This window comes from Rissa tridactyla, chromosome 10 (genome assembly GCF_028500815.1).
Source record: "Rissa tridactyla isolate bRisTri1 chromosome 10, bRisTri1.patW.cur.20221130, whole genome shotgun sequence".
Lineage (NCBI taxonomy): Eukaryota > Metazoa > Chordata > Aves > Charadriiformes > Laridae > Rissa > Rissa tridactyla.
The window spans coordinates 10,587,238-10,609,395 of NC_071475.1; the positions used below are offsets into that span (position 1 = coordinate 10,587,238).

A 22,158-nucleotide genomic window follows, 5' to 3' on the forward strand; every position below is an offset into this window, starting at 1 on the left:
CATTTGCTGCTGTGCCCCATGTGATGGCTTTGATAAAAGTATCAAGTTCCTTCCCATTCCTACTTTCATCCTTTATCAAAAGGGAGGGCTGTACAAAACGAGTGCAATGGAAACGGTTCTTCCTTTTTCATGTCTCTGCCATGCAGAAATAGCTCTCCCCTCCCCTTCACGTGATAAAAACTACTTGCTATGTATTAGGCAATACCTCTGCCAGGTTTCCCAAGTCTGCGGAGTTACAGTTGCAGGCAGAAACAGAGCTGAGAAGACTTACTAGTTTGGAAGACAGAGGATTTGAAAGAGACCAAGTGATAGATACAAAAAGGACAAGGAGAAATGAAAACATGAAGCAACAATAGTGGAGACTACCTTGGATGCAAAGAGGTCCTGTGCATTGCTGGTACTACAGGAATATTATAATAAATGTGGGGGGAGCAGGGCGGGACGGGATTTAGCTGCCACGGGAAGGATGCTGAGAGTCACAGGCAGGAGCAAGAAGCGACTCACCTAAAGGAAATCCTGGCAGGAGCTGCAAAGCTCTGCTTTTTCAGCAAGTGTATCAGCCACAAGAAGGGAAGGGAGCTGCATGTGAGCAAAGGGAGAGGCTTTATTCTTTCCCTATGCCTTGTAGCTTTAGATGTCTTTCTTCAAAAAAAAATAAAAAAAAAAAACAAAACAACAACCCAACCAAAAAACCACACCACTAAAACAAAACCAACTGGTCTCTTGTGGGTGTCTTCCACAAGAGCATGACTTACCTGTAGCTGCTTTACAAAAGAGGCTTGCAGCAAAAAAAAAAAAAAAAAAAGTAAATCTAATGTGATTAAAAAAGGGGAGGGAAAAAATTTCACAAAAATATTATGGAAAAACTAAGTTGTGTATATGCAGGTTTAACCCCATCATACCCAGCTCTGCTAGGGGTGAGACATGCTATTCACACCCCGTACCAGCAGCAGTGGTGAGGTTCTCAAACCCCAGGCAGAGAGAGGGGTAAGGCTGGTCCTCCTGCCGCGTCAGAGTAGTGCGGAGAGAGACCCGAACCAGCATTTCAGTGCGCTCCAAGGTGGCTGCAATTAAGGGTTACATCACGGACAGAGGTGAACTGTGGGGAATGAAGATGACAGCCCCCAAACCAGAGTATGGCAGCATCTTTTATACGCTGATCAGGTACGGCACCAACTAAACTACATTCTGCAATAGAGGTAGCTTGAAACCACTAAGCCGAGGTGTTTGATGTACCAGAGCAGTCGTTCTGTTCTGTGAGCATCTTGTTAGCCATGGAAGTGCCGCACACATCTTACGGAGAGAGCTTTATTTCATTTCTGTTTCCTTAGCCTGAAAAATTAAGCTGTATACATGGAAACCAAATACATTTCTCAGGGACAGGAGAATAATAAAGGCGCACGTGTGTGAAAAGAAAGTTAAGATAAAGCACAGCGTGTTCCTGCAGAATCTGGCGGCAGAAGGACAACGTGGAAGCAGAATAGTTTGCTGACAAATTAGAAAGACAAGGTTATTGATGCCTCTGAGAAAATACTTCCACAACAAACTGGAGCCTCAAATCCACTGGGAGACAGCTGGGACGAGGAGTGTTTGATACCTGATGGAAACACTCAGCACTGACTTTTCCCATGCCAGCCGTTTTCACCACACTTAGAAAAGTGGGTATCGCATGCTTTGTTCCCAAAGAGTCATATGTACCACCTGGGTTCTGCAGAAAACATCTGCTGAAATGATTGTAAGCAAAAACTTGAATAGTCTTTATTCCAAGTGGTTTTCTTTGGGTCAGTCTGGTCTCTCACTCCAGCTGCTTTGGCAATGGCACCTGGACAAGGACAGTGAGTATTAGGAGGAGGAAATTTCTCAGTCTTATCTCCCAAACCCGTTCAGTTTAATACAAACCTTCAGAAACTGTAAAAAGAGCAAAACTATAACAGCTGGGAACTCCAAGGAGCTCTGGTTGGGAATTTTTTTGGTTTGTAATTCCCCACTTGCTGTTTGCAATTCTTAATGCCCAGGAAATCAATTTGCAAGCGATGAGTCCCACCACGGAGCGAACAAACACCCAGCTCTGCTCAAGAGGAAAACCCGAATTTAGAGATGAAGCTGTGGATATTGCAGCAAATAAGGAGTTACCAAGATCACACAGGCAGGTGAGAATAAAACCCTAGTGCCCCAAACCTAAACCCTTTTGGCCCAATGACAGATGACCAAAAAAAAAAAATCAAAAGCAAAAACCAAAAAACACCAAACAAAAAACAACCCCAAAGCCCCAACACACGTTTGCTTCACTTTCCATGGGCTGCGATAGCAATTGTTGTCTGGCCCATTTAGGATGGACCATGAACTGATCCCTCCACCCCAAGCCCCACAGCCCTCATTTACAAAAGCCTCCTGAGGATTTTGGGGGGAATGGCTGGGGTTCACTATTGCCCCCTGGCACCCGGGTTTCTTAATCATCCCCATCATTCTCTAGCCTTAGCGACACAAACAGATTCATCAGCATCACTAACTACAAACAGATCAGTCAGCTTTTAGTGTTTCTTGAATAATGCTACAATGCAAAGAAGCATAACATTTCGGGGAAGCAAGGGGTTAAATCTGATGACGAGCATTTTGGGAAGCGGCCCATGAATTTGGTACCCAAGTGAGAGCATCACCAAGAGGCAGTTATCACAATTGTCACAGTTTGGGACTTCCCCCTCACACTAAAGCTTTTCATTTCGTTTAAACCAGACCAACCAAAGGCAGTCCCGGACCTTTCTTAAGTGACCTTGGGTAAGTTTTTTTGTTTCCTGTCTTTCAGTTTACCCTTCATCAAACGGGCCAAGCGTCGGTGCTTTCTTGTGTAAAGTGAGAGCTAAAGCAAAACAGGGCAGCCAAAAAGACAAAACATGTTTTTTATGGGGGACTGAGGACAGACTGATGTGAAAAATAATACCTGTTGCTCTCCTGAAGCAAACGGCTTATAATAGCATTTGCCTGTTGTAACTAATAATGGTTGGACTCGATGATCTTAAAGGTCCCTTCCAACCCAGATGATTCCTGCGATTCTAATGTACTATTACTCTTACGCTAACGTTGAGTTTCTGTGGGTTTTGTTTACCTCCTGAGTGAATTTCCTTTCTTTTACCGTTAGGGATGCAGACAGGGATGGAGTCGATTCCCTCCCCTCGCGGCCATCACTGAGCACTTACCGGTTTAAGATAAGCGACGTTACTCTGACGAATGTCATTTAGTAGCTGATCTCTCGGGGTTATTTCGACAAGGGGAGGCGGCCTTCTCCTGGGAACTGGTTTAAGCGTTTTGATGACGTCTTTGAGGTTGGTTTTCTCGGTGGGTTCCACGTACTTGGGCACGGCGGGTTTGCGCTGTATCTTCTTCAGCTTGACCACCTTGAAGCTGACGGGCTCCCCCCTGCACGGCTCCTCGGGGGCCGGCTGCCTCCCCCTCTCCTGCCTTTTGCTCAGAGATACAGCCGCGGGGACGGGCGGTTTTGGGGCTTGTGGGGGTTCGTGCATCCTCGGCTGGGGCAGCGGTCCCCCCAGCATTTCCCACATGCCAGGAGGCAACCCAAGTCCGTTCTCCAGCATCGCTATCAACTCCCTCTGCTCCTTCATTTGCTGCTGCCTCTGCTCTTCTTGCCTCTTTTGCCTCTGCTTGTCCAGGTTTCTGCTGAGCAGGTTGGTCACCACCATCCTGGGCCCCGGCAGTTCGAAGTGGTACCCCATTTTAAGGAGGGTGGCGTTGGCTTTCAGCAGCCTGGCGATCTCCATTTCTGCCTGGTGGCCCAGCATGCTCCGCTGGTTGTGGAAGCGGAGCTCCGTCAGCGTCTCGTTGTACTGCAGGCATCTCATGATGGCAACGATCCCTTTGCCAGAGATGAAGTTGGAATCGATGTTCAACGTGGTGATGCTCCTATTCTCCCGCAGCATGTTGGCCAGCGCGAAGGCCACGTTGTCGTCAGCCCCCACGTTGGCCAAGCTGAAGGTTTTTATGTTCTTATTCTTTTTCATGGCATTGACAAAGTCTATCAGCATTTCTTTGGGGATGTTTTCTATGTTGTTCAGGTTGAGCTCTTTCACGTCTGGGTTGTTCTTTCGAACTTTCTCCAAACTCTCTTCTAAATTGGTTTGATTTCCTGAAGGCCTGGCACTCAGCTTCATGAAGCTGGTATCCAGCGCTAACTTTTTGGGGATGTTTAATTTTGATATTTTCTTTTCATTTTCATTGGGCTTTTCTATGTTTTCTGCTGATTCTGTACCAGGTTTCTTACTTATCTGATTGCTGTGAGGTTTTTCACTGGTGTAAGTCTCCTTTGTTTCTAATTCAGACTCATCTTCCTCTTCCTCCTCTTCATCACCTTCCTCTTCCTCCTCTGCTTCTTCTTCCTCATCCTCTTCTCTCTCTTTATCACTTCCATCAGTGTTTGTCTCCCCAGGTTGTGTTTCCGAGTTGGACAAGTGCTCATTTTGGTAATGTCTCTCTTTTCCCTCTGCTCCTGGCACCCTCCCACCGGCCGCCTCCTCCGCGGTGCTTCTCTGAGGAAGACAGAAACTCACAGCTGAAATAATCGAACACGGTTTTGTTACATTAACTTGCTGCTCAAATAAACACGTAGCAAGTGGATTTGGATACCTCCGTGCCCACGCTTTATAGAATAACCCTTAAAAGTGTCATTGCCTGTGAGTCAGGTCTGTGCTGGCTTGCTGAAGGAACACAGGAACAATTGTTCTTAAAGTGGCTGAAAACCAGTTTCCCACCTTTGCCTATTAAGCACACTGACAATTAAATCCTGTGCCTATTTAATGCTATGTTAAGGTGGTCCTTGAACCCTTCTGGGGGTTAAGAGTTTCTGATCCGAAGTCTCCTTCTGGATTTTGTGTAATTTTTATCGTTTCCTTGACAAGAGAGAAAGTTTATTTCGTATGCCACAAACCATTGGAAATCTGTGCTAACCCCTGCCTGTTTGCTCAGCCCCAGGAGGGGCGACGAGGCCACAGCCTAAGAACAGCGGGATCACCCAGCACGTGAGACAACGAGGCCACCCGCTCCGGTACCTGCCAGAGCATCCCAGCTAAGGAGGCACGTCGCTGAAGGTGAAGCAAAATATGAGCTCAGTTTTATTTTGAGCCCAGGGACAGGAAACTGGACTCTGCACCCAGCTGTTGCAAGGCTGTGGGGCTTTAGCATCAAAATGTAATTACAAACCATCTCCAGAGACTCTCCTAGCTGAGATGGTTGGGTTTTTTTTCAAGCATGTTTTTGCAAGTGTATCCGTCATGACTGAGAAATGCTAATAAAGTTAATAAAGATTAAGATATTTTCCTAAAAGATTTGCACCAGTTCAGGCAGGGCAGTGTCACAGCTTGTGCTTCACCAAGAGTCAGACAAAATGGTGACAAAGTCACTTCTGCCGTCGGGGCCGTGGTTCCTATTTGCTGCGGCGGTAGATGGGTTTAGTACAGGGATCGCTTGACCAGCTCTATGCTCGAATTCCAGATTTAACCTCAGAAACGTTAAAAAAAAATAATGTTTCTTTGAGGGTAAGAGTGTTGCAGTAGGGAAAAACACACAGATTTCTCCCCCTCTCCAGAGACAGCCCATGGAAGCTGCCCTGAGAAGGCCATGGTGTACTGTGCTGCTGTGTGTCAGCAAAAACACCAGTGTTTAAAATAAAACATAAAAATTCACTTAGGTTCAGGTATGGATGTGTTCCGTCTGGCCAAGTTTCCATTCTCTTAACTTATTTTTAAGTGTGACCCTCATCCTGAAAAATACCTAAGTCTGACCTTAACTTTATTTCAAAGTCATAGGGATAGTAGAATAAATTTAAGTACTGTATTGAAAAGGGTTGGGCTAGTTCATGGAACGTGCATGCTTAGGCATTAGTAAATGTTTCGTATTGTTAAAATGCAGTGGTTTGGGTTTTTGTCTAATGCGACATTAAATTCTGTCAATTAATTAGTTTATACATACGATTAACGTAGTCTTCTATGGGAAAGCAATATGGTGTTGTTCCTAATGCAGAGTCAAACAAATTTGAGTTACGTTCTCCAAACTGATTTTATGACAATTTCTCAGTGATTTGCTTTAATGAAACAGAATTAGGATTTTTCCTATATTAAAAAGCTTAAGTAAATATTTAGGAAAAGCAATTAAAAGATTACCAACCCTGATGTCAGCCCAGGATGGATCCTGACATTCCTGAGGCTTTTAGGGTGGATTTAAATTTGTTTGTACCATGCCTTCCGTAAGGGATGGAAGCAGAGGCAGGTTAGGGTACTAAAGCTATAAAATAGATCCCACAGCAGATGCATAATAAATATTTGTGATTTTTTGCTTGTTACCTCAGAGGGCAAGAGGGTGACGGGAACTCTCTCGTCCTCGAGCATGCGTCTGGACGCCTTCTGCCAGTACAGGTAGTCAACCAGGGACCGGTGGTCGAAGCTCCCCGTGGGGGGTTTCTCCGTCTGATCCCTCTGTATCATCCCGGTTGGGACCTGGGGGTCCGGGGCCATGACTTCCATCTCACTCTGCAGCTCCTTTAGCTCCTCGGGGGACAGGTTTGCCAGGATTTCATCTTCATCGATGTCCTCAGGACACACCTCATCAGAGTTTTGGCTGAGTTCAGACATGTTCTTTCTTCTCTCCTTCCTCTATAACTCTTTAAACCTAAAGAGAAAGATAAATTTCAAAGGCTATTGGAGTTTTTTTTCCCCTGTCGCTCGCAGTAGTTCATTTAGTTAAATCAACAACTTCATGTTTTGGCCATGAGCTGTGGCAGCTCTCGGTCTCAGTGCCGGAGACAGACCGTGGGCTAAGTCTATATTAAGCTGCACTTGGCTGGATAAGGGGAATTTATGGCGATGCTGCCATGCTCCATTTTCAGCAACCTGTCAGCTGTGCAAACCCTTCTGACATTTCAGTGCAGCTGGTGCGTCCCCCATTGAGTAAGGTGGGAGGCACCATCTTCTAGAGGATTCCTGGGGATTCTCTACGCCTTCCAGGGCTGCGCCCCAAGCGGGAACCGCCGCAGGTGGGTGCCCAAACATTCACGGCACCTGCGAGGTGTGCAGGTGAAGTTCCACACCGCGGGAAGAACCAGCACAAGGTCTCCATAAAGTCTCAGATATCTCAACAGGGCTGGGGACTTGCACGCTTCTCGCTGCCTTTAGACAGGTCTAAACCCTGAGCAGATATTGCAGCAGGTGGTCTTGGTGTGAGCACAGCGCTATGGTGTGAGAAACCCACAACAATTTATTGTCGTTTAGACAACTACTCTACCACCTGATGACCCCTCCCCACCTAGGAAAGGGAATAACAAGGAAACCCGAGGGTTGAAATATAAATAGCTTTAATAGGATAAGACCAAATAATTAACATTAATAATACTAAAGAACCAGTATTGGTCCCGATACCAATATAAAATTCACAAGGACTATACCCAGCCCATTTATCTTAGGAAGCTGTGCGCTCCCAGCAGGGGAGTGTGGGACACTGCGAGCGCTGCGGATTCGGGAGGAAGGGAAGGGCTCTGGGCCCAGCACCAGGGTGAGAAGTTCTCTGGATCAGCGCCATCAGGGGAGAGAGAGAGCTTCTCAGAAAACTTTCTAATTTATAGTGAATGTGCCGTTCATGGTATGAAATAACGCTGTTGGCAGCTTGGGTCAAGCGCCCGGGTCCTGCTCCTCCTCATCCCTGCACCTGGCGAGCTGGGAAACACCCAGACCTTGAATCCCACATAGCCTAGCTGGTTATAAAGTAAATATTTTCATGAATCCAGACACTAGTCTTCTAAAAGTACAGTTTTCCCAAGCATTAAAAAAGAAATTAGTCCTGTGCTGCTCAAACCGGGACACACAGCCATCGTGCAATTGATGAGCTCTCGCAAATGCCAGATCCTGGTTAAGGTAAAATCCTCCAAGATGGCAAAAGGCAGGTGAACAGTCAGTAGAACTGGGGTGCCTGGGGACAGGGGCCCATGCGGGGACAGGCACCAGCCCTTTGATCCAGCCTGAGCGGTCCCATAGGGAGCATTTCCCACCCCACATCCATGTCCTGCTCCCACCCAGTCTGCCCAGGGGCGAAGCCAATGCCCTGTTTCTTGGGCGGCCTGTCTCTATCATGGATATTATTTGCACCGCCAATAGATTTTTTGGCTGACAGTTCATCTCCGGTTCATCCTTTTCCTACTTTTTACCATTCTTTCTACAAAACGAATAAGCAACTACAAAGATTTACTTTGCTAATATTTGTAGACATGATCTAACTATAGAAAATTACCTGAAATTTATTTTTTTTTTCCGTTCACAGTGTGCATTCCAACTAAGAAGTACCTCCTTCTTTGTTCGGAGTATTTTATAGGCTTCTAAATTTACATGGCAAACCAGAAAGCCGCATCTCCGACACCACCGCACTGATGGCTGCTGTGCAAAAGCAGAGTAAGGTGGTGGGTGGGTAATTCTTCCACTACAGTCCCATTTCAGTACGCCGCAGTTTGGACGCTTCATTTGGTTCGGAAGATTTCCTCTCGTAACTTCAAATATTCTTTGCAGGGGGTATCGAATCAAATCCTCATCTTGCAACTGCGAATCCGTCTTTCATAGGAAAGAAACCCACAAGCCAGAGGCTGTGAAACCAAGCCCCACCAATTTTTAAGCCATATTTCTCATTACAGACTCAACCACTCTCTGCTGGAGTCTGCCAGCAGCAAAATAGTCTCTGCGTGACGATGGTCTCTCTTTGCTCCTTTGTAACAAGAAACATGGTGTTCAAAGCCTTGTTAACCTCTATTAAAAAGCCATAAATTAAAGATCCTCATTTAATTTACAGTATTACACCGCAGGGAAGAGGGCAAAAATTTAAGAACGAAATAAGCAGTAAAGGAAATAAATAACAAAAACCCAAGCCAAGAACTTAATGGCTTCATTTGCCCCTTTTGGTATTTCAGGGGACATTCTTATTTTATATTATGCAGTAGCAAGCACAACAGCAGACCCACACATCAATCTATCTGGTCTCGCAGTTTTAACCCCCAGCGATTGCTGTCCATAATAGAGTCCATAAATGGTTTCCCGATGTTATCAAATAAATCAGTGCTCTTTGGTAGCTGGTATGTTACTCTCCCAAACGATGCTGTTTGGGTCACAGAAGCTGTCTATTCAGTGGTTACTTATCGCTTGCTAATTTCTTGACTGTAAATAAAGCCCCTGGCCACCTTCTTATATTTCCACGATCTTCAGCCAGGCCATCTTGGGCCATGGTCTTGTCAGATCTGCTAAGCTAAGTAGGGTCAAACCCAAGATGTCCTCATGAGAAGGAAAACAGGGATACTGAGAACACTATCAGGTATTTGAAAAGCAATTTTTCTTCTAAGTAGAAATATATCACTTGTCAATACCACGATTAGGAAACACTATACTTTTGGGAGTGATGCCTTCTCCATCAGATGCAGAGCAAAGGGCTGCCCGGTGACACCTCTCCTGGCGACATGGGTGCTAATCCCATAGATTTCCAAGGTGAGTATCACATTTTGCCTACTTTAGGTCTCCATAAATCACCTCGAGTACAGGATTCACTTCCTTTTCTAACACGTTGCTTAGCATTTTGGTGTGCTGGAAACGGCACGTTAAGGCAACAAACGACACCCTCCAGGCTGGGGACACACTCCACACTCACAGCCAAACCGAGAAGATTTTTCCCAAGGCAAAACTCCCATCTTCTTTCCAACAACATTTGCGGGTACTCCCCTTGGAGCTTCCCAAACTAATCACTCATTCCTCAACCTTCATTAAGACAGGAAAGCCACTTCCATGGGTAGCACTTGCTATTTTCACGCCAATTTGACACTTGCTCAGGAATGCCCCGACTAATGAGCTGCTGCAGGAGGTGCCCCGTTACCACAGGGCAGAGCTGCGCCAGCAGCTACACGCGAAGCACAAGTGGAAGATCACAAAGCGATCCCTATGGGTAGCAGCTCAAAATTAATGGTAACTAGGTACCTAACAAGTGTTAAAGGCACTTTAGGAGCAAACCGATAGAAGAAAAGGTCTGCCCTCGGTAACGAACAATTCATACTTACTGCTTACTGGCTCCAAGGCAGGTAGTTGCGTATGAATGAACTCTTGCATGAAACCCAGCAGGGTCTCATGCAGGATTGTTTCACTTCATTGCTTTTTCTCATTTGCGCATTTTCTTCAAAACGTCCAACCTATCTTTCTTGAAAGCAAAAGCACTGAGAAGTTTCTAACTCAAATATCAAGAGGGGCTGACTCCTGTGTCACCATTTGATGCGAGGCAGGCCATCAAACCATGCTTCGAGTGCCTAAAACCTGTTCTATTTTTAAGATAATTGATGGGACACATGCTGATGCCAGATGCTTGAGAGCAATTTCTATAATGTTGGCTTTCATTTTTTTTTTTTTTTTTGTGTATAAACCCCACATATTTATTTCCCTCTATTACCAATCCATGGCATTTGTAAGTGCTAAGACATTAACTGGAATGAGTCGGAGAATGTGCCTGTGTAACGTAACCTTGCATCACTTTTAAGAAACTCGTAGGCTTGATGGGGCAGTCTAAAATTGACAAACAGTAGCATACACCAAGTATGCCCTGCAATGCAGTGTAACGCAATATGTGGATTATAAAGGGTCAGATGATGGGATCTTAACAATAACAACCGCTGAGTAACGAAAGCAATCGTAGAGAGACACCCTGTGGGAAAAACACCAGGGGAAAAAAACCCAACCCACCACACCTCCAAACAATTACAGAAATAAATATATCAGATTAAGTTGGCTGCTTAAATAGAGTAAGGACATCTGACTTTTGAGGTATTTGCCCAAGTTGCCTGGCAGGGAGCTGCAAAGTCAAGCCCCCGTGGGAAGCAGCAGGCGCGGCGGGGGCTGGCGCGGGGACAGGGTGGAGCAGTGGGGACGGGCCACGAGCCCCTTGCCCCCATGGTCACCAAATCACTGTGTCTCACCGCGTGGGGGTCTGGCAGATTCCTTCAGCTCCAAGAGGAGCAAATGGAGCTGCACCTCCTGTTTCAGTGGGACCTGGACGCCTCTAATTTGTCCCAAAATAAAAGAACATAGTGATTTTTAATTTTTTTTTTTCAGTTTCCTTTTTCAGAAAAGTCGGAGAGCAGCTACACTGGGTCCTCCCTATGCGGCAGGAAACCACCTCTGTCATCATCCACATTCCTTATTACGAGAAAAAGAAAACACTAAAACGTGTAGAGAGGGAATCATAGCGTACCAGGTTGGAAGGGACCTCAAGGATCATCTGGTCCAACCTTTCCTCAGTTCTCAGTTTTTCTCAGTTCTCTCAGCCCTTCCTCATACATCAGCCTTCCCAGTCCTTTGATCATCTCGGTGGCCCTTCTCTAGACCCTCTCCAGCCTGTCCACAGCTTTTTTGTATAGCGGGGACCAAACCTGAACACAGTATTCCAGGTGTGGCCTGACAAGTGCTGGGTAGAGTGGGATAAGGACTTCTTTATCTGCTGGTGATGCCCTTGTTGCTGCAACCCAGCACCCCGTTGCCTTTCTTTGCCGCAGCAGCACATAGTTCACTCGTGTTGAGCTTGTTGTCCACCAGGACCCCCAGGTGCCTTTCCACAGAGCTGCTCCCCAGCCAGGTAGATCCCACTCCTGGGTTATGTTTTCCCACCTTACACCTGTCCTTGTTGAACTTCACAAGGTCCTTGTGAGCCCACCCTTCCAGCCTACACAGGTCTTCCTGCAGGGTGGCTCTCCCTTCCAAAGTGTCCACTTCCCCACTCAGTTCGGTGTCATCAGCAAACTTCATCAGGGCACACTTGACCCCATCATCCAGATCACTTATGAAGATATTAAACAGTGTTTAATATCCATCCCTGGGGGACACCACTTGTGACAGGTCTTTGGTCATGTCAGAAATTAAGGAGAGAACATTTCAGCCTGGGGCAGGGTATTGACCCCCCCACTGGTGTGTCCAAAGCAATCCCACAGGGAAAAGCACAGGTGCATCAGATATAAACATCTTGGTTTGCATCAAGAAGGGTTAAATAATTTGCTGATGGATTTCTAAACAATTTCAACTGTTTAAAACCATTTTAAAAAGACCATGCAAATCCCCATGATTTTGGGGAAGGAGGCAGCTCCACATACGAACACTGACAGTGACATTTTGCTGTGGGGGGCCTGGGGATGACACTGAGGAGAACGGTGCTGGTCCTGGGGGTCTGGGCTGATCCGGGGCAAACCTTTGCCCCATTCAGAGCCAAAACACATCCCAAATTTCACCCTCAAAGCCCGAGTTTCTGTGCTCCCTTGCCAATGAACAATGCTACGCCTCACCCACCCCGCCCCCAGCCAATATAGATGCGCTTTTTTTTTTTTTACTGACCATGTTTTGACGTGGTTTGAGCAGCACCCCCAGCACAGAGGGCACGTGATGCCTCTTTGCACCGTGCTCATTTCCAAAGCAGCAGGTCTGTGGCTACAGGAGGGAGTTTCTACTCCCAGGTATCATTCACAGCGCAATCCCAGGCAAAACGCCGAAACACTCAGCACTAGTTCCGTCCCTGCTAACTCAGTATTTTACTCTCCCAGCTCGTCTCATTTATGTGACCTTGGCAAAGCACTTCCACATACCTGGACATTTTCATGTCTGGGTGGTGGCTCGTTGCCTCCTCTTCCCGAAGCACAGCACTAACAGCTGCCAAACGAACGAACCCAGCCTGTGGTGAATGAAAACGGGTCTGAGAGAGACCATGAGCAATTTTCTTGTTTTATGGGGAACAGGCAATTCGTGAGGGGACGTTGAATGTGTGATCACGACCTCAGGGACTGAGCTGTGGCTCTGCCCAAGACTTTTTGCCAATGGGCAAAAGCAAAAGGTGCCCTGAGCTGCTGCAATGTGGCTTCACCTGGTCTGGGATGGAGCTGAGGCTGATCATGGCCTTCAAAGGGGACACCAACCCCCTGCGGCAGGGACCAACCTGGGACAGAGACCCGTGGCTGCCCCGGGGCAGCGTTGGCTCCCGTCCGACGGCCGCAGCTTGCCCAAGCACAGGGCAGCGCGGGCACACACGGCAATGAATCGCACACGACCCGTCGGCATCACACAGGGCATTTACCCAAGTATCGACTATTATTAACCAAGGGCTTGTTATTCCAAATCTGTGTGCAAGACAGGCTCGGAGACTCGATACTTTGCATCAGAAATGCAAGCTCAGACCCTCGGAGAAGACATTCATTCCCCACGCAGTCTGCACAAGAACCTACCTGTGGCAGCATATCCAATTTATCTATTATTTACTATTAACTCCACCTTTATTCTTATGATTTAACGATGCTCTGGGTTTGCATGGTAGAGCCTCAAGAGCGACAAAAGCCTCCCACTAACACCAGTAGCTAGAATTAAAATTTAAAATGCCCTCTCCCCTTTTCAGCCAAATTTATAGTTTCCCTCCCAATGGTGCACAGCAGTACTATTAAATCAGAACTGTTATGACACCACACCAAGGACTCTTGTGGGAGCAACAGCCATCATCATCACCTTTCGAATGAGCGATAGTCTCCACATTTATATGAAACACTGAATTCAGCACAAGCCAGATCAGATATGGTAAGAAACGGAGTCATTCTAGGAAACAATGTCACCCTTCACATTAAACATAAGGTGTCTCTTTTACAGCGTTCAAACCTGTCACAGCCCCATACCTCGTATCAACCTGCCGCTAAAACGTGCCGGCAGGCAATGATGCTGTCAAGGCCACGTGGCGATTTTGTTATGTATGTGCAGGGCACGTCCTTCCCTAACCTCACCCCAGGAACAGGTGGAAGGGTTTCTTCTAGAGTTACTCCAGCTGAGCCCTGGCTGGCTGCAAATCTTCTCCATCTGCAGCTCTTCGATGACACTCTAACGATTAAATATAAATTGAGACTCATGCCTGCTGCACTTCAGATGGGCAGGAGATGCCCTGGGAGATGGAGCGCATCCCTCTGGAGTCAAGGACTTGATGAAAGATTTATGGCGATTCCCTTCATGATGGACAGACACGGATAACAAAGTTGGATGGATGACAAGGAGCTGCTTCTTGTTAAAGGTCTTGCTTCTCTTTCATGAAGGCCCTGACATCCTCCTGGGCTATCACCACTGACCACAACTCACATTGTCCCTTCTTCCAAGGAGGAAGCATCACATCAGGTTTGACTTGCTGCATCAGAGCATGGGGTAATTGTCTTTGATGATAAATCCTGCCCCAGGAGATGATCCATGTGGTCTTGAATCTGTGTCTGACAGCTACGAGGGGAAGGGGAAGGTCCTGCAGACAAGGCAGGGGGTTGTGCCTCAGACAGGGTGTCACACCACCCTTACCCAGTGGTACTGTGGGCATCACAGCGATGCTGGGAATGGGAGACAGTGTTTTCTTTGGAAAGCTCAGCCGGACACTGCGGACACGCTGTCCTGGCATGTGAGGGCGCTTGGCCAATTTGTGACAGGACAGGGCAGGTGGAGGAGAGAGTTAAACAGGAGGGAAAGAGGGTGGACAACAAGACAGCAAACGTACAATTGCCTCCTCTTCCTCTCTGCAGGCCTAGGGTGGGGTCAGCTCTGAGGTCCCAATGGCGGGGTCAGGTTTCGAGACCAGAGACTCCAAAGTACCAACCAGACACTGGTGTGGGCGAGGAGCAGTTCTGGAAACACCAGCCACCGCAGAATCCATTGTACCTGATACCTGAAAACATGAACAGATGCCACATGCAACCTCATCCCTTGCCCCAGCAACGTCATCTATACCCGCACAAAGGCCCATTTTCTCACTGCTTGGTGAAACAGCAAACATCCGTATCTGCAGAGTTACCCAAATTACATAAACCCAAATGCTAACTGATTCTCATGAAGGTGCATTATGGGGGAAAACGTGGGCTGCCCCCAGATGAGAGCTGTAGGTCCCCTTCCCCTGCTCTATACAAACAAGTTCATTGCTTCACTCGATTGCAAAGCCAGATTCTCCCCGACCGACCCGAGGAACACCGCGGGGCTCTCCCTGCAGTCGGTGCCCGCAGCCTGGTGCCTTCAGCAGGAGAAGAGCAAGGGCAAGAGCCTGGGACACGGCAGGGAGAGACTCAATGCCCAGCACAGCACAATGAGAAAAAAAAAACCCCACACAGCACAGTTTATCTCTTCACACATTTGCAAAATAAGATTTATTCCCACCACCCCCCCCCACTGTATTTATCTCAAACAGCTGCAAAAAGTAATTTGAAAACCACTCTGGGAAGTTTCTGTTACCAACGAGATAAAACAGTCCTAAGGACACAGAGATTTTCCCCTGGCACAAGATCCCTAGGAAAATGAAAAGTCCACGGAGAACAGGTAATTGGACTTAAATTAATAAACAAAATTAAAAGTTTGCTCCTATTTACTTTAATTTGATAGATTCCAGTATTTGTGTAAAGGCCTTGCTATAGCTGAAATTCTCAGGTTCCTACCTTATTTATTCTACCATCTTTCATATTATTTCTACCATATTTATTAAATATGATAGAAAAGCACAAAGGAGATGTAAGAGTGGTGTGGAAAGCAGAAATCTTCCTAGGAAAGGGGTGAATTTACCCATAAATTGCCAGGCAAGTGCAGTGACGGGGAGCTTCTCCCCGCCTGCAGAAGTGGCTCTCCTGCATTAATCCCCAAAGCCCAGGAGATGGAGCAAACCTTCAGCCTTTCTAGGATCTCCTACAAACGTTTCCGGACTGGCTGGGTCACGGTGGAGGTTTCTCACCCAGCCCTGGAGCCACGCAGCCTTGCTGTGTACAAAACTGCCCCAGCCCCGCTCGCATTGAAGCTGAACAAGTCCAAGATCATAAGTGAAAAGTCAGCAGAAACCTGCAAGAGTCACATCACGCATTGAGTCACCTTGGCCGACAAGTTTCATATACGTGTGCTCGGGTGCACGTTAAAGATTTTTGACTTTAACGATCTGTCCGCGTTAGGGGAGGGGGCTGCGGGTCTGAGCCTCATCCCTCCTCGTCCCTGTGCCGCAGGAATGTCCGACACCAGCCTCCCCCAGGGCTTGCAGCAGCTCCCACGGGAGTTTGTCCTCCCACATCTCGGAGTATTTCTGGTCAAAACAGCAGAGAAAAAGCAGGCGGCAATTAAAAACATCAGGCACGGCTTATTTTAGCACAGTGCCCTAATGCCTTTTTAAGGACTCCTGGCAAGGACTGGTTTTTCTTCTTCATCCCTCAACTGAAAAGCACTCAGAAATGATCCACTACATGCCGTTTTACGTGGGCTTTTATTTCCCCTCCACACTCTCATCTCATCATTTAGAAGGCATTTTCTGCCTTCTAAAGAGAAGAGACATTCGTGACGCTGCAGGCCTGTGGGATTGTTCTGGATCACACTAAATAAGAATTTCTAAATATTTCTTCAAAGTGGAAGGGGCAGGAAGGATTGGAGAGGAGTACAAGAAGCAGGAAGGCTCTTCAGTTCTGCTGGTCAGGCACTAGATGTCCTCACTAATCCTGGGCTGTGGTTAAGCAGCAGAAAGCACAGAGGAGGTCGCAATTGAAAGCGAGCACAGGTAATTTGTATTTGAGCTGTGAACAAATACGGTAAGTTACACAAGTGTGTCTTTATTACCTCTTCAGCTGCATTATCCAGACCTGGCCTCTGTGAACAGCCACGCACATGCACCGAACCACCCCTCCAGAAATGCAGTGCCACATTGTCAGCAGGAGGTCTGCAAAAGGCAAAGTTAAGGTTCCTGGGGAACAACTGGCAAAAATCAGGTGTTGCCCAAGCAGCACAGCATTGTCAGCTCCCTTGTCCATGTCCATGTCCCGTGTCCATGGGGACATTGTGTCCTCCCTCTCCCTCCCTGTGCCACCCAAGGCCGACCCCAGCCCTTTGCTACCTGCCCCAGGCAACATCTGAGAAATTGAATCTTCTTATTCTCTCCTTTTCTGGGCCTCCTTCTTCATTCTGTACCTCCACCCTTCGTAGAAGTTTCTAAGAGCACAACTCTTGCAGGGCCAGGCATGCAGAGAACGACAAGAGGGGTGACAAGTGCTGCACTTGCCACGCTCCTGCTCTTGGATTTCCAGCTCCTCTGCAGCTGAGTTCTTGCCTACTGGAAGGTACAAGCAGGCTCCGAGGTTTTATGCCCAATCTCCCCAGATGCAGCAAACCTCATCCCAAACCCACCTCAAATTCCCATCTTCTCAGTAATATCCAACTGTCCTGGTCCTGTCTGAGCAAGCCAGGAGGTCAGGCCAAGTGCCAGCGTTGTGCCAACACGGATGTGTTAGACTAAGCTAAATCCTGAACACCAACAGAAAAGCCAATACAAAACTCAATGGCTACGGCATTAAAACAAAGGAATGCAAACAACGCTTTAAATGGGGCACAGACCTTGTCACGCACCTCATTTCCTTTTTTAAACAAAAAGCTTTGAAAGCGCTGATAAATAACCGCCAGCCTGCACCGACACCATTAGTTCTGGGTAAGGAATTGGACTTCGTACCAGTCAGCTTCCTGCTCAAAACACCGATGTTCTGTAACAGCAGCAAGCACGACTCAAGGAATGAAGAACCTGCAAACAGAGAAACCTCAAAAACTACTTGGAGAAACAGAAAAGTATGGTGACATGGGAGTACTTTTAGTGTGCACATCTACAAGTTCTTGTTAACGTCTATCGTCACCAGCAACCCAGAAACAAGCATAACATTCAGTGGGAGTGGTGAAGCTTATGGATGCCACAAGACATAGGAAATGACAAATGACTCAAAAAAAAAATGAGTGAGATGTAACAACCCCAACTGCTTGATGACCAGGGTGCAAAAGGAGCTGCACACCTAGAAGCCAAGTCCCTCCTCCAGAAAGGTGGGTGTCTCAGAGGGCACAAGCCCAAAAGAGGACCCAGCAGATGAGCAACACAAACCCCAAGAGCCACGCTCTGAACGGGAAAGGCTGCAGCAATTTTTAGGTGCAAGGACAGATAAGCAAGAAGCATTTCCAGAAACGTGAGGCCACCTCTGTCTGTGCACGGCTGCCGAGCTGAGGCTGGGCAGCAGGTCCAGGGACAGTGACCGTCCTGCAGGGATGCTGAAAGAGCACCACTCCTCCCTCCCCTTGCACCATCCCAAATTCAGATTTACAGACGTTTTTCGGGAGAGTCTGAAGTGCCAAGTTTCCCCCGGGCGAGGCCACTGACCCTCTGCACCCAACCTAACATGCAGGCCAAAAGAAATCAGACCGCGGTGATTTACTCTCTCTTACTTTAAAGCCCTGAAATAACACACACTGCACTTTTCCAAGCACTCAAGTAGAAACAGGAGGAATGCTGAAGTGGTTTTGGTAAGCACACTTTTTAGTTTATTGACCTATACAAAATAATAGGTCTAAAAAATTCAGAAGTAGTAAAAGAATAAGCAAAAAGAGCTTTCGCATTTCTAGTAGGCTATACAAATATGCAAAAAACAAGGAAATAAGTTATTTTTTATTTTGTTTTTGTTTGTTTAATTCCAAATCGCGACTCTAATAATACAAACGACTAAGTACCAGCTTAACAAGTGTGTTCTTCTGTATATATTACATGCTCTGGAATATTGGTAAAAAACGTCAAAAAAGTTTATCAGAAACTTTTCTATTCACAATATGAACAAGGTGTAACTAATCCTTTGTATAAAAGAAAAAGAGCACCATTTACGGAATCCTGAAGCACAGTACAGCTGAGAAACGAAAGAGATTTTACTGAACGCAAACGACTCGTCGGAAATCACGCAAGATAACCCATGCCAATTTGTTCCTACAGATGGACGACGTGAGGTAGGTTTATCCCTCTTAGATCAAGACTGCAGTCGCACTTTTTTTTTCCCCTACACAAATGGTTCCGTGAAAATGCTGTTCTGTCACTTAGTGACTTTGCAACGCACCTGGCGGTTCAGATGACTCATGGTACAGCCCTAATGCCCCTCATTTTAAGGCACCCACTTGCCTGTTTGTGTTCGCATCCACCTTAAAATACTGGCCGGTACAATCCAATTGTTTGCTGGGTGATCACCGGAGCTCCCCACCGTGGATCCTCGATTCACTGAGGCAGAGCAAAATGTCACCGTCACCCGACGAACGGGGGGTCACTGAGCAACCACCGAGAAAATTTGCCTACTCCTCCGCACAGTGAAGTTGTACCATGGAAAAGGTCATTAAATGGGAGGTTATTAATTACATTTTATCATGGAAAAGAGTTCAAAGTTTACTGCTTCTGTTTCCAAAACCCCACAACTGCCTACAGTTTTACAAGACGTACTGTGTCAGCAAATTCTTTTCTTTCCAGAACTTGCTCGTGGTGCTAACAAACACTCTTAACGACACCCCAAAAATTGGATAAACTCACTCAAACCTCCATAATAAAAAAAAAAATAAAATCCAGCCTTCCTTCAAGTAATGTTCCAATACTGATTAAGTCATCCTTTGCCTCACACACACACAGTATCTATCCTTCATAAGCTTACGAATGTCCTTCCAGGTCACCATAAGCCATGGCAGTATCAGTTTTCATTTCTTCTTCTTTCAGACATCAGAATTGTGCTCCTAGAATTCCTGGTTTTTTCATAAGAGTCTCTTTTTCACATTTATTTTTTTTCCTCTGAGGTTTGCCTTCAACATCTTCCAATCTTCCAAAAAAGTGCTTGCTGAATATAAATACTTCAACCAAGTGCTGCATCTAGTCAAGGATTAAACTGTGGCTTGCTCTTGCTCGCGTAGGCTATCCGGATTCACAAAGGAACGCCATTCGTGGTAAGACTTTACCGTTTTGCTACAGTCTCTCAATGCTGAATTTAACCTTTCCCAGCGAAACAGCCCGCTTCCTTTTCTTGTTCGGTTTGGAAGTTGCCCCCGAGATCTGCCTGGGGGTCACAGCGTTTTGTGCAAGGCATGCAAGGGTACGAAGGCAGGTCTACACGAGCGTCCCGGGCTTTGAATCCTCATGCCAGAATAACCTCTGCTCGTTGCTGTGCAAGTCGTCTTCCAAGCGGCTCTCATCCTCACCACCCAGCTGGCTTGTCTCCGCGTAGGCTCTGTAAGAGAGACACGGCATCAGGGACCAGCGAGAGCCGAGGGGAATCCCCAAACTGCACAAACTCACGCAACCCCCGCGGGCTTTTAAGTAATGCTGGTTATTGTGACTTCAACCCCAGTGTAATCTGCACCCAAACACAAACCCAGTTTTGGTGCTGTAATCAGATAAATTGTGTGCGACAGGATCTCAGCTGCTCAGAATTGTCAGGACTGTAGAGCGTATTTGATTGCTCGTTTGCCATAATCGCATTAAAATAGAAAATGAAACAGATGAACGATCAGACAAGTGATTCACAATATGGAAAATTAATAGCTAATAAACCTTATATAGAAAAAGCTGCCAAAATAAACAGAATTTCCAAAGCCTAACTGTAGGAAGGATTTAGCAAAACCTGTATTTTTAAACACTGTTACAAGTAGATCTTCTAAATGACTGCAATAAAAAAAGCCCATGGCATTTGGCTTAGAAACAAGGATGTAGCTGAAAGCTTTTGTATCTTTCCTTACACTTTCATTTATTTTAAAACAAACAAAATTAAAAATTCATTAATTTCATGCAAGTCAGCCTGGCAGCAAGCACAAGCTGCAACCCATGAAGCAGCAGACACAAAGATGGGGTACTTCCTACAGCTGGCTACACTTAGCGTAAGCGTACTTAAATGTGACAGCATTTGTGGGGCCAGGGCCTTTCCCTGGCCAGGAGGTCTCGGTTCTCACTGGGAACGGCCGACGTAGGATAATGGGGGGAAGAGACTGAAAACACCAAGTAGAAGCAGCAAGAGAGCTGCACGAATTTCTGGAAGGATCAAGCAGACCCTGGGCTCCCGCAGTCCTCATGAGAGCCCCCACGAGCAGCATGTCCCGCCTGGTTCCTAGTGGGACCTAGGAACATCCAAGTGAGATGATCTTGGCAGATGGGGTATCGGCTTTGAACACCAGCACTCAGACATGAGGCTGAAGAGACACGTTTCCTTTCCTTGTTTTTCCAGAAGTTTATCGGCACAGGCACTACAGCTTCAGAAACACAACAGGACTGTGTCCTGCTGGACTGCTGATGGGGTGGCAGGAGAGACCTCCTGTCACAGGGGGCGAGAGGGACTCAACACTGCTCCGAGCATCGCAGCCACCAGAGAGAGCGAGACCTTCGATGGTCCAGCGCCAGCCAGAGGAAAAGGCTGTGCAACAAATGAGTTCATCCTTCACTATGAGCGCTTCCCCCTTCCTCGAATATTGGTGGAACAGTTAGTAGTGGTACAGCTCATCTGCTTCACACAGAGAGGACTCGCTCTCACAAAGTCAATTTTATAATTACTCTTCATCCTGGCCCTTTGAAATCAAGTTGATTTCCTCAGAAGTTTTAACAGCCTGTGAATTGCAGGAGGAAGGGCAGAGAACTCTGGATATGCTCTAAACTCACCTGCTCTGCAAAGGAAGGTTGCCATAAACATTCCCGTAACAGCTGGCATAAGAGGAATGAGACAACGAATCGTAGTCTGAAAGTCCCAGTGCAAGTGGGTTTCGCCAGTTCCCTGCAGCGTTTGCAGAAGATGCTGGAATTAAACAAAAAAAATTACAGCAAATTAGATCTTTCTCCAGATAAATCAGCTAAGACAAATGAGACAATTCTCATTAGCGATCTCTACGGGTTTCTGCAGGACACTCAAGCAGACAATGCAAACACAAAATATGATTTACAAGCCCTGTAGGGAGGAAAGCACTGGGAGGGTGGTATTTTGGAGCCTGGGAATCTCTTTAAGAAGACTTTGACCCATTCAGTGATGCTCATTGCACTGTATTTTGGAAGCCACCACAGCAACTGCATTTACATGGCATGAAGTTTTCCACAGGTAAACACGCCTGTTTGAAAGCCATATGGCGCTGTGCTTTTTTTTGGACTACTGCACTTGCAGAGAGTAAAAGGCAGTTTTACCCACAGGAGAAGGCAACAATCAAGTCTTTCTTCCCAAGCTTGGAACAAGTAGTTCCTATTCAGTTCCTCTTCTACCTTTAAGGACAGAGCTCTAGCCTGACTTCTACTCTGCTGACATCAACGAGGCAGAGGAGGGGGGCAGAAGTT

At 46.7% G+C, this 22,158-nt stretch overlaps 2 protein-coding genes across 6 annotated transcripts in view; both read right to left on the reverse strand.

The window, feature by feature from the left end:
* Positions 1-1,294: 1,294 nt before the first annotated feature.
* Positions 1,295-6,829, reverse strand: LMOD3 (leiomodin 3). Its single transcript, XM_054216626.1, has 3 exons — positions 6,348-6,829; positions 3,195-4,538; positions 1,295-1,822 (listed from the first exon to the last, which is right to left on the reverse strand). The coding sequence occupies exons 1-3, from the start codon at positions 6,633-6,635 to the stop codon at positions 1,796-1,798; spliced, it is 1,659 nt and encodes a 552-aa protein (XP_054072601.1). The 5' UTR covers positions 6,636-6,829; the 3' UTR covers positions 1,295-1,795.
* An 11,522-nt stretch (positions 6,830-18,351) lies between these two features.
* The window catches only part of FRMD4B (FERM domain containing 4B), a 135,957-nt gene continuing 132,150 nt past the window's right edge, over positions 18,352-22,158 (reverse strand). For all 5 annotated transcript variants that reach the window (XM_054216189.1, XM_054216191.1, XM_054216188.1 and 2 more), the window contains 2 exons: positions 21,499-21,631; positions 18,352-20,080 (listed from right to left, as the gene is read on the reverse strand). In XM_054216189.1, the coding sequence (XP_054072164.1) occupies positions 19,960-20,080; positions 21,499-21,631 (254 nt within the window). In that variant the 3' untranslated portion in view covers positions 18,352-19,959. The remainder of the gene's footprint in view (positions 20,081-21,498; positions 21,632-22,158) is intronic.

Coding starts and splice junctions, on each gene's coding strand:
- LMOD3 (XM_054216626.1), bottom strand. CDS start 6,635: ATGTCTGAACTCAGCCAAAACTCTGATGAGGTGTGTCCTGAGGACATC. Junction 4,539..6,347: donor TCACCCTCTTGCCCTCTGAG/GTAACAAGCAAA, acceptor TGTCTTCCTCAG/AGAAGCACCGCGGAGGAGGC. Junction 1,823..3,194: donor ACGTCGCTTATCTTAAACCG/GTAAGTGCTCAG, acceptor GTCCTTGTCCAG/GTGCCATTGCCAAAGCAGCT.